A 16318-nucleotide genomic window follows, 5' to 3' on the forward strand; every position below is an offset into this window, starting at 1 on the left:
GACTGAAGGTAAAGTGTATGATTTAGTGAAATGGCAGCCAGAATTCAAAACTGAACTCTAGGAACATTTCAGCACAGGTGCCAATCCATCCACTGAAATGAATGAGATTTTTTTAAGTTCCATAGAATATAGAATATATCCCCAGGGAACAGGAAATCTAATGCTTTCATACTTGGGAGAAATACTGTGTTTGTGGAGGCTCCAGCAAGGGGCTTGCTTCAGCAAGGATAGAAAATGAGGGAGAGATCACCATTTAAGATGAAACCTGGCAAAAAGCAACTGAGAATTGCTAAACTAAACCATTCAAAGACCTAAGGTATAAAAGTTAATGTATCTACCAGAGGCTTGTTAAAGACTGACACCAAGTTATAGTAGCCAAAATGTAAGATGAAATTGGTGTAACCAAAATATGCCAAGAGCTGGCTTTTGGCTTGTAAATAATATTTTTTTAAAAAGGAAAAAAGACAGACTAGTAAATATTAAATACAAGGCATATTTCACACAAAAGAGAAGAGGTTTGTACTGGAGTTAAAATACTAATGTCTGGCTTTATCTCTAATCTGTGTGTGTTTGAGCTGACACTAAGGTATAAACCTGCTGGCCCAGCATCAGCAAGAGCTACTCACCATATATCAAGAAAAGCCACACTTGACTCTTGGACCACAGTTCTCTCATGTGCACACTCTTATAAAAATAACTAGCAGAATCACCTGGAGCATTCAAGACATAAAAATAAGAGTAAAAACAACCACACATGCACATCCAGCCTTTTAAAGAAATCGTGCGAGCTAGTAGGGCACTTTAAACTGGCAACAGCAAACACTATAATTTCCTAAGGGAATATTATCAGAATTTCTCAGCCTACACGTGAACTAAGACTCAAAGAGCTCTACGTAATGCAACAGCACACGAACGACTCAGTTATAAGACGGAATAGAGGCTCTTTAGAGAGAATTATTTCAATAGGGAGTAAGCTGGGTGCAGTAAATTAGCATAGTAAACTACAGGGTCTTCTTCACATTTCCCCATTCATAAATCATCTTTTGCTACAAAAGAAAAAATAAGTTTTTTTCATATTTCTCAAACATCTGACAGGTCACTATTAAGTTTTGAATCATAACTCAACACCTTACATCAACATGAGACATAGGAAAAGGAGGAAAGAGAGTGTCATTATGTTCTACAGAAGAAATAAGGGAATGAACGCACAATCTGAATAATGAGAGCCTGACAATATTATCTTAACATGATGATGAAACCAGTTATTCCTTGAGTGTTACATGCTTTCAAGTTTTTAAAGTGATTTTAGAAAACAGAATAGCATAATATAATGAGATATAATCTGGACATAATCTGGTTGGTTGGTTGGTTGTTATGTCAACATGGCACAAACTAGAATCATCTGGGAATATGGAACTCCAGTTGAGAAAATGCCTCCATCAGACCGGCATGCAGGAAAATCTGTGAAGTGTTTTCTTGGTTGATGAATGATGTTAGGATGGCCAGCAGCCTAATGTGGGTGGTGCCACATCTGGGAAGGTGGTCCTGGAGTGTTTAAAACAGCAAGCTGAGTAAGCCATGGAAAGCAAGCTTGGATACGCCACTCTTCCATGTCTCTGCTTCAGTTCTTGCCTCCAGGTTCCTGTCTTGAGTTCCTGCCCTGACTTCCCTCCATGAATGACTGCAACTTGCAAGGTGAGAGAAACTCTTTCTTCTCCATGTTGCTTTGGGTCAATATTCTAACTCAGCGATAGAAGATAAACTAAGACAGTCATATAAAATCAGTGATGAAGAATAGAAAGAAGAAAGAGAAAGGAGGTAGGAAGGAGGAGTGAGAAATGGCAATCTGTGGCAGAAAAGATAAAACAAAACCATAATTTCAATAATACTGGTTCCTAAATTCTTGACATTTGTCTGCCACTTTCCACCACATTGTTAAGGAAAACCATAATTTCTCCAAAGAAGTGGATTTTACTGTCTGAAAGGATGACTTCTTAGATACTAAATATGTATCTAGTAAGTTCCAGAAAAACATACAGCTGTGATTTGACATTTAAGTGGGTTCCTAGGATTTTAATATGCTTTTACCAAAAATGAACAATGGTGAAACAACTTACTTCTAAACTTTAGCCAAAACAGAATTCACTATACATTGAATTGATTTTGTTAATAAAGCAAATTGAGATTTTGAAGTTTTGACATAAATGCCTTTAAAATAACAATACCCTACATGTGGATCTTTCCTCAATTAATTATTTCCTGGCATGGTATAATAAATTCTTTGGCTTAACCTTAAACCAACACTCCCCTGTGTTAATTAGCAGACTATATATACTATTAACCACAGAATGCTGTGCTTAGAACATACATGCTCGATATGCATTCATTAATAACATTATTTTTTTTTCTCCTTGAAAGATTTCTTGAGAAAATAGAGCCCGATTTAAATGATGCACTTGGCTGCTAGTGAGGGAATTCTTGTCAAGACACAATTAATAAGAAAGGACCAGGATGACACAGGATCTTTGTCTTTACGATATCCTTAACATGAATCAAATTTAATCTCCCTGGGACAGCCAGTGGAGGGAAAAGTTAATGACTGCAGATGTTATACATATTAATCACACCAGGGGACTCCCCAAGAGAATGGCCAAATCACATATGAGTTACACCACTCATGAGGAAATAGACATGCCAGTGAGTAAGAGCCAGGAATGGACACTATTGTCTCCCCAAAGCAATAGAATAGATGAAGAAAGAAACAGATGTAAACACTGTAGAGCTAATGATTGCTGGGTACAAAGAAGATATGATCACCCTCATTAGGTGGCAAGCTAATTAACCGCAACCCCAGTTTCATAAACTGAATCCAGAAATCCAAACTTTAGTGTCTGCATTCCATAGACTTCTTTTCCCACTTCCAGACCCTCCACCCAGCCACAAAGTTGTCAGTTCTGCTTGATTTGTTTGAATATTGTACTCCACGACAGCTGTCGGAAACAGTACATCGGAACAGCTGCTGTGACAGATACAAGGGGCTTGCAAGTTTAATTGGGCTCAATGTGACATTGCGCATTTTTCTAAACATAGAATTATCCATACAACTAAAGACATTTCTACTGCATCTCGACAATGTTTATGTATTGACACTACCAACTGGTCAACCACAGTTAAGTTATATCATTGGTCTTGTATTATCTTTGACACCAGGCTGCTATGGAGTCTGAAAAAAAAAAAAAAAAAAAAAAAAATATATATATATATATATATATATATATATATATATATATATATGGAAGTAAGCAATAGGAGCAGTTAGATACACAAGTATTAAACAGAAGAGGAAGTAGTGGGAAAGACACATCAATAATCTCCTTCAAAGGCTGGCAGGAAGCCAAGGAGGATCCCACAGTGTCTCAGGGTATATTTCCAAAGGAAATGTATTCAGAGGCCTGAGCCTGGTGCCAACTGCAAACAAAACCACTCATTATAGCCACAGTTCCCTAGAGAAGGGCAGGATAGCTTACTCTCAGCACAGGCGCAGAGGAAGAAGGCAAGGAGCAGCAACAGCGGCCTGGCCACGGGCACCATCCTGTAGCTTGTCAATGGCATGTACCAGCAGCTTGGAAACTCAGCCTAGGAAGCAGCAGTGACTGGTCTGCTCAGAAACTTCAGCTGGAACCCTTTCAGAGCCTGTAAAGGGAGGAGACAAGAAAAGAAGAAAACACAAAGACATTTAGATTTCTCACTCTTTCCCTCTGTCTGACCACAACCAAGAGAGACATGCCCTATTGTAAAAAACACAATAAACACTGGAGATGACAGTTCTTTGTATTGGGAAATAACTTGGCTTGTAAAATTCAGGGTCCCTAGCATTCCTGCAGCCAAGACACCTACAACCAATCTGCAGAAATTTCTTCCTCTGCTCCTGTGCCATCTTTTGGGTACTATACACGAAGGGGGCACAGTCACTTGATAGAAAATTCTACATAGGCCCATCATGGAAGAAGGCACACCAGAGCCTTAAGAAAGGCTCATTAGAACTTTCCATCTATTAATGACAGAATAAAGAAAGGCCTGTAAGGATGTTTTGCCTGAATATACGACTGTGCACCGTGTACATGTCTGTTTATCACGTCCTTGTCTGGTGTCCATAGATGCCAAAAAAGCAGTGTCCAATTCCCTGGGACTGGAATTATAGATGGCTGTGGACTGTCATGTGGTGTCCGAAAGCCTTGGGCATAGATAAGCAGGATTTTAACAAGATGAGGAATAATAGGTACTCCCCGAACTCCATGTGAAGCTTTGGAAAAGGTAAGATGCTGGCATGTTGAAGCAGGGATGGCTTCTTAAAGCAGAGAACTAGGCACCACAACGGTTTACACTTCTGACATTGTCTGGTATGGTCCACGACTTTGTATTTCTCATCCCTGGAAAATACTGATGTGCTTCTGGTTTGGGATCATATTGTGAGAGCCACGGGGTTAGAATGAGGTAACTAATAGGAGAACAGACAATGGCACAAAAGAGAGGACAAAGAGATCCTTGGATATCAGTCTTTGTGTAGTGACCGTTACACAGCCAGCAGAAAAACAAGCTCTATACTGTTTGAGGACAGAGAACTATACAGAACTAGGCTTTGGGAAAACTCCCTGACAGGTGCATCAGGGACAGTGTAGAATGTTACCAAGTTCATAGCGAGAGTTCTAGGAGAGACGTAATATAAACTCAGAAGTGATGGTTGGTCTGACGAGATTGCTCACAGAGTAAAAGTGCTTGCTTTGCAAGGTTGATGACCTGAGTTTTATCCCCAGAACCCATAGCAGAATGAGGAAACCAACTCTCAGAATTGTCCTCTGATATCTACATATGTGTTTTGGCACATTTATATATGCGTACATGAGTGCATACACACAAAATACAATCATAAATAAAAGTACATTGGAGCCTTTTCCCCTAGAAAATGAGTTGGTAGTCCTAGCAGGGACACAGTAATGGGAGAGGAGTGAGGTGATCATAGACAGACTCTAAGAAATAATTTCAAGTGTAATTCTCAAAGTGGTGTGTAATTGTGCTTATAGGACCTTCAGTAAATCTAGCATAGCCTCTTACAGAGAGTAACCTCTTAATTAAAAAGAAAATGGAGTGGCTGCATCACAAACTACAGCCTTCTGAGTGTGACAAGAACTTAAGACCTTCAGGATTCGTTGGAAAAATGAAACTGTACACCTTTAGTTTTCCCATCTCTCAATGTCTGAAACACTTGAATGCTTGACAGGATATAGAGGAGATACACATAAGCAATGCCACACTCCAAATTAAGTGGATTTTTAAAAGAATAGCAATGCAGCTATTATATACACTTTGTCTTTTCTGACACTGGATTTGAAAATTAAAATGTCCTTCTTTAAAAAAAAAAAGGTTTTCATTAATAGGCAAAAATGGTTCAGATGCAGGAAAGATACAGCAAAAAGGAAGAGGAGAATCATTGTAATTAGCATTCTACTCACTGGCCCCTTCTTTTGTTTGTTTATTTGTTTTTAGACAGATTTGTGGGAAGCATGAAGAAGTAAGCGGAACACTGAAACACATCTTGAATCCGAAAGCTAGCCAGCTGCTCCGGAACAGTGATTGGTTATCAATCTCATCTGGAAAACAGCTTATCAAGCAGTTCACAGCTATCAGCTGTTAGAAATCGCCCAGCTTCTTAGGAAAAGTGCCACAGGAATCAGCTCTCTTCACCACCTCTCCTCCCCCTGCCACTGCTTCTTTCTCAAGCCAGCATTTCAGATGGCAGCAAAGTCCAGGAGACATCAGTCCTGTCGAATTCAATTTGTGTCTGTGCAAGCATATCAGAGCCAACTGCTACATAAGGACTCCAAGCCATCAGAGTCAGAAACCCACAGAAGCTTGCTCCAGGAAGGACGACTTGCCTTTTCCATGCACTCAGCTAAAGTGTATTAAGACCAAATTTTTCCAAATAAGCCTGCAAATGTTCCCTCTCATATGGGTCAGTGACGGGATTGCACTCTCTAGATATGAATGCTAACGTGAAAAGACACATTTACACTTAAATAGGCTACGCCCTTGGCCAAGACATCTAGGAAGTGATCAGAAGTGGAGGAAAAATGCACATACCAGAGATTCATTTCCATAAACCCTACTGAAAAGAAAGTGCTAGGTAGTATCAGTACAATGAAATTGATACTGCAATACAAAAATGGGAAATGAATTTTTAAGGAGACATTTAAAATAAAAAGAATGACAGTCAATGAACATCACTGCTGTTTGCCTTCAGCCATTTAAGATAGAAAAGAGGCAAAGGCACTAGGTGCACTGTGCTTTATGACATCAGGAGAGACCAACTTGGCTTTTCACCCCATGCATGACTCGTCAAAAGAGACGGACAAATAAAACACATACAGTTGTGAGCTTGAAATGATATTTTAAACTCTACTGCCATAGCACAGAGCTCTTATGAGAGCTTTCAAATCAGCGGGATAGTAGCCTGGAAGGTATGCACCTGTGTGGTAGGTAACGTCCAAGACAGGACAGACAGACAGACAGACAGGACGGGGCTTCAGAATCACACAAGCTGGATCCAACCCTTTTCTTTAACCGAGGGACATTTTCTACAACAAACACATTAATATTTCAACGAAAGTGAGTACTGATATTTCTCCAGCTTTCCATAGTGCGAACATGTGTTTATGTAGATAGTAGAAAATAGAAGAAAGGCAAAAAAGGAGCTTCTCTTAAAAGAAAAAAGAAAATAAAAGGAAAAGGAAATGACTGGTTTTAAGTTTAGTGTAGGAAATGTAGAAAATTATTCTGGAACATCTTGCCACACTCAGGAGCAAAGAAGTGTTCAGTAAATCCTAGGGCATACAATGATGTGCCATCAGCTAACTATAAGGAGACCTGCTGGAACGAAGCACAATAACTACAATGAACTAAATGAAGTACGCCATTTTAAAACCTCTGGTTTCATACTTCAAATAGTTTTAAATTATATTAATCACTCAACAGAGAAGTTTATAAATGGCTACAGCCTGAAAACGTGTGTCCCAAGAGACGTGTGTCACCCACTTAGTCCCTCATTTGTGGCCCAATTGGGACCAAGTGAAATAATGAACGGGTATTCCTATTCCTCTTTCTGTGTCTCAGTCATGAAGATGAAGATGAAGTTCCTCTGCCACGGGCTCCTATCTTGATACACTAAGCCACTACATTCCTAAAGCATTGAGGCCAGTCAATTATGGTTTAGCAACACTTAAAATCCCTGAGCAAAAGTAAGCCATTCTATTCTTCAGGATGATTTTATCTTGGGTATTTATTACAGTAATGGAAAGCTGACTAACACAAGAATACAACCATTACACTGAAAACAGGATAAGAACGGAAAAGAATTAATCACCAAGTAGGAAAAAAAAAGTCTCCACAAGAACTTTGAAGTCACTGTTACTATCATTTTTTTTAAAAAACTAGGTTTTTACCTGTTTACCTTTAAACACTTGGCTCTCTCCATCTCATAGTACATATGGTAAGCCTATACAGTGGAAACAGCAATATCATAATATTTAACCTGGGTAGATATGTCTACAGAAATGCAGTCAGTTGCACGGAGAATCCTTACATACTGTGACAGCTCTCATCAACCTCCTTTGCTAGGCCACTATAAATCAATTGGAACAAGTTTCCAATTATTTAAGAGAAGGAGCTATTTGTACAAAGGATGTGTTACCAGGAAGCTTCCATTTGTAAGAGATGAAAGCATAGCCATTCAGGCAGAAGGCAGAACTGGAGTATCTATAGCAATGCCAACAGAGGCTTCTCTGGGCACCCTACAAATTCCCTATGTCCTCAAACACAGCACAGTAAACGTAAATGAAAAGACTCAAAAGCTAGACTCTTCGTGTATCTTGTATTGATTTTCTAAGACAAGACAGATCCCTGAACAATTTATCTTGATAAATCACAAAAGCTTCCAGCTCCGTCCAACAGATCTTCCTGCACCATGGAATGGTTACTGCACTGTAATAATGGACTGAAGTATGGTGACTGGGGCAGATATTATTTACATTACTTAAACAGGCTCATGTGTATGTGGCTTCCTAGCGAACAGCACATTCAACACTGAGGAGCACAAACAAGGCACCGAAAAGTGTTTTCCCTCCTGCCTGAAACAATAAGGTATAATTTAATTTCTGAGTCCTTGTCAACACATCCTTGGGAATCCATAGTAGGAGCTAAAGTTTCAATGTTAAGGGAATCAACTTAACACTTAGACCATTCATTTCCCATCTGCATCCTGTGGACATGCTCATGCACACACACACACACACACACACACACACACACACAGAGTTTTATTTTCATGAAATTATTTCTATTGTTGAAAGAAAACATTGTGTAAAAGCTATACAATAAGCAAAAGAATGAAACTGCATCCCCATTTCTGGCCATATAAATCATACATCAAAGTTTCCAGATGTATATATGTACATGTATAAAGTCCCACAATCAATGAAAAACAATGGTAAAGAAAAAAACTTTGAAAGTATAGAAGGGACCACAGTAGAGAACAGAGCACTAGCTCAGTCAAGGGGTTTTTACATCAGGTTCCAAAATCCACAGGTTAACACTCAGGGGATAGAAGAACCTTAAACAACTCAACAGTAAGAAAACAGGTAATTTAAAATTTAATTATGTGATGCCCTTTGATCTACAATTGTGTCATACCTGCAAGATATGTTAGGGCAATTGGTGTGGCACAAAAATTGTGGGAGTAACCAGCCACAATCTACTTTGATTTAAGGCCCACTCATCTAGATGAAACCTATACCATACACTGCTTGGTGGACCAAGAACCTGAGACTAGATAACCTGGGGATCAGATGCTACTATTCAAAAACAAAAACAAAAATACAGAATAAAAGGATCATAATGATATTTTTATACTCATATACCAGTGCCTTGTTCAGCCATCATCACAGAAGCTCTCTCCTGTAGCAGATGGAAAAGAATACAGAAACCCACAACCAGATATTACATATAGAATGAGAAATGTTGGAGCACTCAGCCCCTAAGGGCTCAAAGAACACTGTGGAAGAAGAGTTGGAAAAAAATATAAGAGCCAGAAGAGATGAAGGAAAGAAACAAGAAGCTACATCTAATTCAGCAGGATCAGCACACATATGAACTAAGAGACTCAGGCAACAGTCACAGGGCCTGCACAGGTCTGCACCAGATGTAGCCCTATAGCTGAAAAGAGAGTGGATATACGCACCCATCCCTAACCCAGATACAATCTCCAACTGATAACCATTTGCAAAGGTAGCATTCTCCAAGAGAGTCTCACTGGAGAACAAAACTTGTCTTAAGGGTGCATGAACAGCTGTAGATGACCAACCAAAAATGCTTCATTGTCTCATAATGTCATGTCAGAGCTTTAAATTTTTATCTTATTTTTTAATTTTTATTTATCTTTATTGAATATATATTTTCTGTTTTTACCCTACAGGTTCTTTAAATATATAGTATGGCTTCTACATTAGTGTTTTTATGAGATTCCTGAGTATGTTTAAAAGTGTGTCTCTGTATCTATATCAGATACATGTGCCTTTTTTCACTCTTTTCTTTCTTTCTTTTGGTTTGTTTTGTCCTATTTCAATGTTTTAGTTTTTATTCTATCGTACTACCTTTTGCTACTATTCCTCAGAAGCTTGTTTGTATTCAAAGGAGAAATAAAAATGGAGCAGATACAGATGGAAGGATAAGTGGGGAAGACCTAGGAGGAGTTGAGGAAGAAAAATTATAACTAGGATTTATTATGTAGGGAAAAAATAAAGCTATTTTCAATAAAAGGAAAATATGGTGTGATAGCTAATTTGGTTGTCAGCTTGACTACATCTGGAATCACCTAAAACACTGTCAGGTGGGTGAACCTAAGAGTGATTTTCTTAATTGGGTCATTTGAGGATTGGGACCCACCCTAAATCTGTACCACATCTTCTGGTGGGCGCCTCCATAAGACACAGAAATGGAAGAGGATTTTGGTTTTACTTGCTTGTCCTCACTCTCACTGGAAAGATCATCAATCCTGCTGGCGAGGCATTCCCTTACTGGTATTACAACCCGACCCTTCAAAATTTCTACATAGACTTAAGATAGGCAGCTCTCTATAATCCTCCAGTTTCCAGAACCAGATGAGGACTACAGAGACATCAGCTTTCATAGGCTGAACAATTAATTACTGGATTCTTGTCATCTCTGGTACAGGCAGTTATTGTTGACTGTCCACGTCACAGCTTGTAAGCCACTCCATTAAATCACACACACACACACACACACACACACACACACACACACACACACACACACACACGCACACACACACACACTTTATGTGTGTATAAAATTATTTTCCTCATTCTATCATATCTGTTCCTTTGGAGAACCTTAATAATGTAAATGAAATAGGATCTGAAGAGGTATTTCTTCAAAGACATCCCAACAGCAACAAAAGAGTAACAAGAAGAATATCATGAATTGTCAGGGAACTCCATCTGTCTTCTCTCTTACTGAAATGTGTATCAAAACCCTACAGGAGACTCAGTGCTCATGAACAAGGTCGCAGAACTATCTTTTTTGTTAGAACTAAAAGCAAACAGAAATGGTTGCTTTAAGGAGGATAATATGGCAAAAAATAACAACTATTGTGCACCTTATCACTTAAAAAAATCAGCTTGACAAAAGATAAACTAGATGCCACTGAGAGAGAGGCTAGGAATCCTGAAGGCTGTCTTTGAAGTAGTGCCAATAACCTTGAAAATGTTTGCACAGTGAATGGTTTCCCCTGGGGTCTTTGAAATAACATCACTTTTGGTCATAAGGTAGAAGCATGGCTTAATGGTTATGCATAGTTCTGGACAGCACCTAGTCATTATGGAAGAAGATGCACCATTAGGAAATCAAGAAGAGAAACACATAAAACTCTTAAACATGCCTGGAAGTCATCTACCCTGGAAGGAGTAGCAAGGCTCCATATAATAAAGCAAAACTCAGTGATGATGATGACAATGATGATGAAGCTGCTGGTGGTCATGGTAAGAAGGAGGATAAAGATAATATCAATGAATCTGATGATTAAAAAACAAATTGGGCAGTTCCTATAGATAAATCTATAGGAGATATTCAAGATAAAATTTCAAAAAAAAGAAAAAAGAAAAGAAAAGAAAAAAGAATAGAAAAGAATCCAAATCATCTACTCCAAGAACAAAAGCTAAAGATTCTTTCAAAATTTCCTAAAAGTTAAAGAGGCCTAATTCTATAGAAGACATTAAAGAATAAATACAAGCGGTTAATGAAAGGGGCAGTTTATTTCCCGGAATGGAAGGCAAGTGCTCCACTTAAAGTAAAGAGCTGCTTCTTGATAACTGTTGAGGAGACAACCCAAGACCCCTGCTACTGGAGAAAGTCTGCTCAATCTTATTTAAACAGTAGGGGAAATTGTCCATCTTGCTTTATATCTATAATAATTACAATCTGGCCACCCTTTAAATAATGCAAAGTAAAAATGCATCCCCTTGTGTTTCATAAATGTTACCCAGGTCCCACTTCAGGGAACATGTTCTTTAAACCTTCTGCTGTGTTTTTAAAGATGGAAAATTCACCCATTGCTTGATTTTAAATAATTTTGGAATATTATGCTAGGATATAGTATCTGTGGTAGTCGGCATAGTGAAAAAATGCCTGTGAAATAATCCCAACATTTTAATAAATCTTAAAAATCAAAACTATATAGGTGGAACTACTACATAATCCAGACATAACACTGTGAATGCATATCCCAAGAAAGGGCACTGCACAAAAAAGACATCTGCATACCCACATTTATCAGATGAAAACAAAGATATACAATCAGTTGAAAATGCCCACTGATAGATAGCTTTTTGTAAAATAAAATTATATATATATACACATATACATATATATATGGAATAATATTTAAATATAAAAAATATAATCATCTTATTCTCTTACTCATGTCACCATGGATAAACCCAAAGGTTATCATGTTAAATTCAACAAGCCAAGTACATAGGACAATTACCACTCTACCATGATAGAAATAGGTTGCTTACATAAGCACACATAAAAGTTACAGAGGCAGAGTAAGCTCTAGTTCCACAGCAAAGTGCAGAGACTTTCCTTAAGCATAGTTTATTGTGCATTTCAAAACAGCTAAAGGGATTGATTGGACTATTGCTAGAATAAAGAGACGCAAGTGACTAAAACAGTAGAAATGTTAGTTATCCTAACTCTATTATTAACCATTTTATCCCATTGTATTAGTGTATCAAGATGTAGCAATTTATCCTATAAATACATAAATTATCAGATCCCAATTTTAACCCCCCCAAAAGGCAAAGCTTCCTACTTTGCTGTATTTCTCACTACTTAAAACCCCACTGTGGGATTAAAAACAAGAATGGGACTTTCTAGCCAGAAATCCACTCATACATTACATAAAAGAACTCGTGTGCTCAATTGGCTTTATTTAATGGCTGTGCATAAATGTCAGAGTGGCACACAAAAACACCACACATTCTTAAATACATCATCCCAGAAACCTCCATACTAATTATTTTTTAAATGCAAAAAAAAAAAACTGTTGGAATATAATTAACTAAAATAGGGGAAAACAAAAACAAAAACAAAAAAAACCAAAAACCTCTAAATAAAATACTCAGACCAGATTGATTCAAGCAAATTGTCTTAGGAGAAAAATCAAAAAACAATTTAAAACTACATTCTTTCCCATTATGGTACAAAAAAATGGAAAAATCCAAGGATATTTGTTTATTTTAAACATGTTTTCATAACAATTATAAAAATTGAGAGGCATTTATGAGCTATTGCATGTGTGAGTTGAGCATTTTATATTGGGCAGATGCTGAATGTTAATATGGCATTCTGGGTAGCTAAGCAATTGTTATTTGAGAAATCAAAAGAATTTGAATAGTGCTAAGGAGTAGATAAAAGTAACAATCCATTATCACTTAAAAGATTTCTCTGTTTAAATCCAAAACATAGAGATAGAAGCTAGTAGTGAGTTGCCTGCGCTTTATACCATGTAAGTTCCCACAGTGGGGACACAGAAATATTAGGTCCTTTCAGGGATGGAATCACTAACCTTAGTTCAATCTCCTTTGTGTCATGAGAAGCACACAGTGACAAACAAATAAACAAAATAGACCCTACATCACTTGGCTGCCATTATCCAAAAACTATATATCTTCAGATAGTTTCATTAGAAGTGTGTAATAGTTCCATTGTGACACTACAAAGCCTGCCTAACTTTCACAAATCTAAGGAATGCTGACAGTACAGGTGCTCAAATGTAAGTCTGCTTATGTGGCTATGAGGAGTCTGTTATTCATTTTCATCTTCCAAATACAGTGTAGAATTAAGAAACTCACCTTCCTCAAAAGATACAGAAATACAAGCCAGCCATTTCCCACTCTACAAGAGCACATAGGGTATTGTTTTAATCTCTGTGCTAATGTACAATTTACTATAAAAGCAATGGTTAAAGTTACATTGCAGTGTATTTAACACGCCCCCCATTAAACTAAGTACTTTAGCACTGGTCATGTTGTCCTTAATATGAGTTTTAAATATAATAAAGGGTCTCTTAATCAATCTCTCTCTTGCTTTCTCTGTCTATCTCTGTGTCTCTGTGTCTCCCTGTGTCTCATGTCTGTGTCTCTGTCTCCATGTCTCTCTCTCTCTCGTGTGGGTGTGTGTGTGTGTGTGTGTGTGTGTGTGTGTTGATGGGATGTACACATGTGGGGAGGGCACATATACAATACATAGATCAGCCTCAGGTATTATTTCCTTCAGCACTACTCCACAACAATCTTCCACCTTGTCTTCTCAAATTCAGGTCTCTCATTTACCTGTCGCTCACCAAAAAAGGGTTGCGGGTCACCAGCAAGTCCCAGGAATCAGCTTCACTCTGCCTTGCTAAGTTATAATCAGGCAGCTCTGGACGGTGAACTGAAGTACAACAACAACGGATCCAGCTGCCTTCTCCCATTTACCATTCTCAACACTTTATTATTAGAGTTCAAAGGAAAATTAATTTAGTCTACTACTGCTTGATATATCTACAGGTAGATCGTCGTGGCAAACTTCTGGACAATGGCTTTCACCTGAGAGTGATAGTTTCCTCTTGGAATATCTGGAATTATCTGAAGACATTCTTTGCAGCGATAACATGAATGAAAGCGGGTGGAGGTTGTCTAATGTTTTGTTAAGAATTAGCAATCCAAGCCGGGCATGCTGGTACATGCCTATAACCCCAGCATTCAGAGAGAGGCAGTCGGATCTCTGTGACTTCAAGCCAGCCTCATCTAAAAGTAAGTCCAGGACAGCCAAGGTTACATAGAGAAAACCTGTCTCAAAAAACATAAAATAAATAAATAAATAAATAAATAAATAAATAAATAAATAAATAAATTAGAACTCATAATGCTTAATGAATACTCATGTACAGGAGAAAAAAAAACATAGCAATGAATAATCCAGTCAAAACTGTCAACAAAGCTAGGAAACACTGTCCTAAGACAACTAAAGAGCAATTAGAAAAAGTGAAGGGGAGGGATGGTGATTTCAAGAACTATACTGTAGAATAGCTTTAAAACTACACATTTAAGGTCTTTTCAATGTGGCTTTAACAATGTGCCAAACATACCTGGAAGTTCTATCAGAATTATAAATTGCACCAAATTTCCCTTATTGTCCTTAAACATAATCAGATTTGAGTAGACTCATGGAAAATGTAATCTGCAAGACCGGGTATGTGATTATTGTCATTAAATAAAAAATGATCTGAGAACATCAGCAAACATAAGCCTGATGTGTGTCCTTGAAGAGAAGCCTTCCCACCACTCACACTGCTACTGAAGCTCCAAGGGAGTGACATTTTTTTTTAAAAGAATTACACATTAAGTGGAATGGTGAGAGGATGCCAGGGCAGACTAAGAAAGTGGAATCTCATATGTCTGTTTCCCCAGTCATGTTGTGATGGATGCTCTGGACTTCTACTGAGTACACCAGAGGTGGAAAAACCACTTTCTCTGTTGTAAAATCAAGCAAGTGGCCACTAATACAAACAAAGCCAAAGTAAAGGAAGGGTGGGAAGGAAAACTCTTAGTCAGAAGCTCAAAGTTGCTATCCACTACTTAGATGCACACATTTCATTGTTGCACAATGATCATTTTGCTCTTTTTTCCCCTCTTCACTTCAGTGAAACCAGAGAGAGAGATAAAAATAAGAAAAAAATGAACCATTTTCACCAACACCATCATCTAAAAGACAATAAATAATCCAAAAGGACACAACGGAACCAGAAACCTAGAGCTGTGCATCTGGCTGGTCTCAGAGGGTCTGCAGGTGCTTGCTTACTTTTCCAGCACAGTATCTTCTTCTACCCTCTCTAATCCTAGCTCAGGGAGAGTTGCACTAATTCTGGATAGGAAAAAAACATGTTTCTAGAAGTTGCGTAGAAGGGGATAAAGACAAGCTAATAAGTAGTTCTGCACAATAGTCCTTGATCTAGACCTACAAAGAATTCACCAGTGGAAGTTCACTACAGGGGCAAAAAATAAAACGAAGCAAAACAAACAAACAAAAAAAAACTTCCAAAAGACTCATGTTTCTTTAGTGGAACATCATTACACGCCTGTCCATGTTTGAGTGGAAGAGCCTCGAGGATGTGCTTAAGAGAAAGGATCAACCAGAAATAACTTTAAATTATCATAGCTAGTAACTGAAAGAATAAAACATACATACACCTCAAGGCACACCAATTTTACATATTACCATGAAAGTTTTTTTTAATGTATTGTTTTCTCTTTAAAATTTAGCTGGGATACAAGTTGGCTAAAGAGAAGAAGACAGGTGGTTCCGAAGGTAAATTCACCCAAATGGTGAGGCTTATCCAAGGGGAAAGATGCCAGAGTAAATGCACTTTAGTGTAAAGCTGCTGAGGGCAACATGGTCATATTGAAAGAAAAATGGAAGGCACACAATGGTGCTTTTTCAAAAGCAGTTGGCATTATAAAGTGATTTGATAATAAAGCACTAAAATTTCCCACAGCAATAAAAGCACTATGCATTTCCCACAGCAAGATGTGTCAGACGAGCAGTGATAAAAATATTTTCCCATAGATTCACTTTGAAAAAAATATACTCAAGACCTCCACAAAATAAGCTTTGTAAAACATTGTTACTTTTATTATGCTCCCAT

The 16318-nt window shown here is 37.9% G+C and overlaps 1 protein-coding gene and 1 long non-coding RNA gene across 32 annotated transcripts in view; one reads left to right on the forward strand and one right to left on the reverse strand.

Annotated features, from left to right (window-relative positions):
• Nucleotides 1-16318, reverse strand: part of Ptprd (protein tyrosine phosphatase receptor type D) — an 822247-nt gene that overhangs the window by 379860 nt on the left and 426069 nt on the right. For all 31 annotated transcript variants that reach the window (XM_051163652.1, XM_051163675.1, XM_051163581.1 and 28 more), the window contains one exon: nt 3528-3693. In XM_051163652.1, the coding sequence (XP_051019609.1) occupies nt 3528-3612 (85 nt within the window). In that variant the 5' untranslated portion in view covers nt 3613-3693. The remainder of the gene's footprint in view (nt 1-3527; nt 3694-16318) is intronic.
• LOC127204555 (uncharacterized) overlaps nt 1-16318 on the forward strand; it is a 215547-nt gene that overhangs the window by 147559 nt on the left and 51670 nt on the right. The gene's annotated exons all lie outside the window — the stretch shown is intronic.

This window comes from Acomys russatus, chromosome 2, assembly GCF_903995435.1.
Source record: "Acomys russatus chromosome 2, mAcoRus1.1, whole genome shotgun sequence".
Taxonomy (NCBI): domain Eukaryota; kingdom Metazoa; phylum Chordata; class Mammalia; order Rodentia; family Muridae; genus Acomys; species Acomys russatus.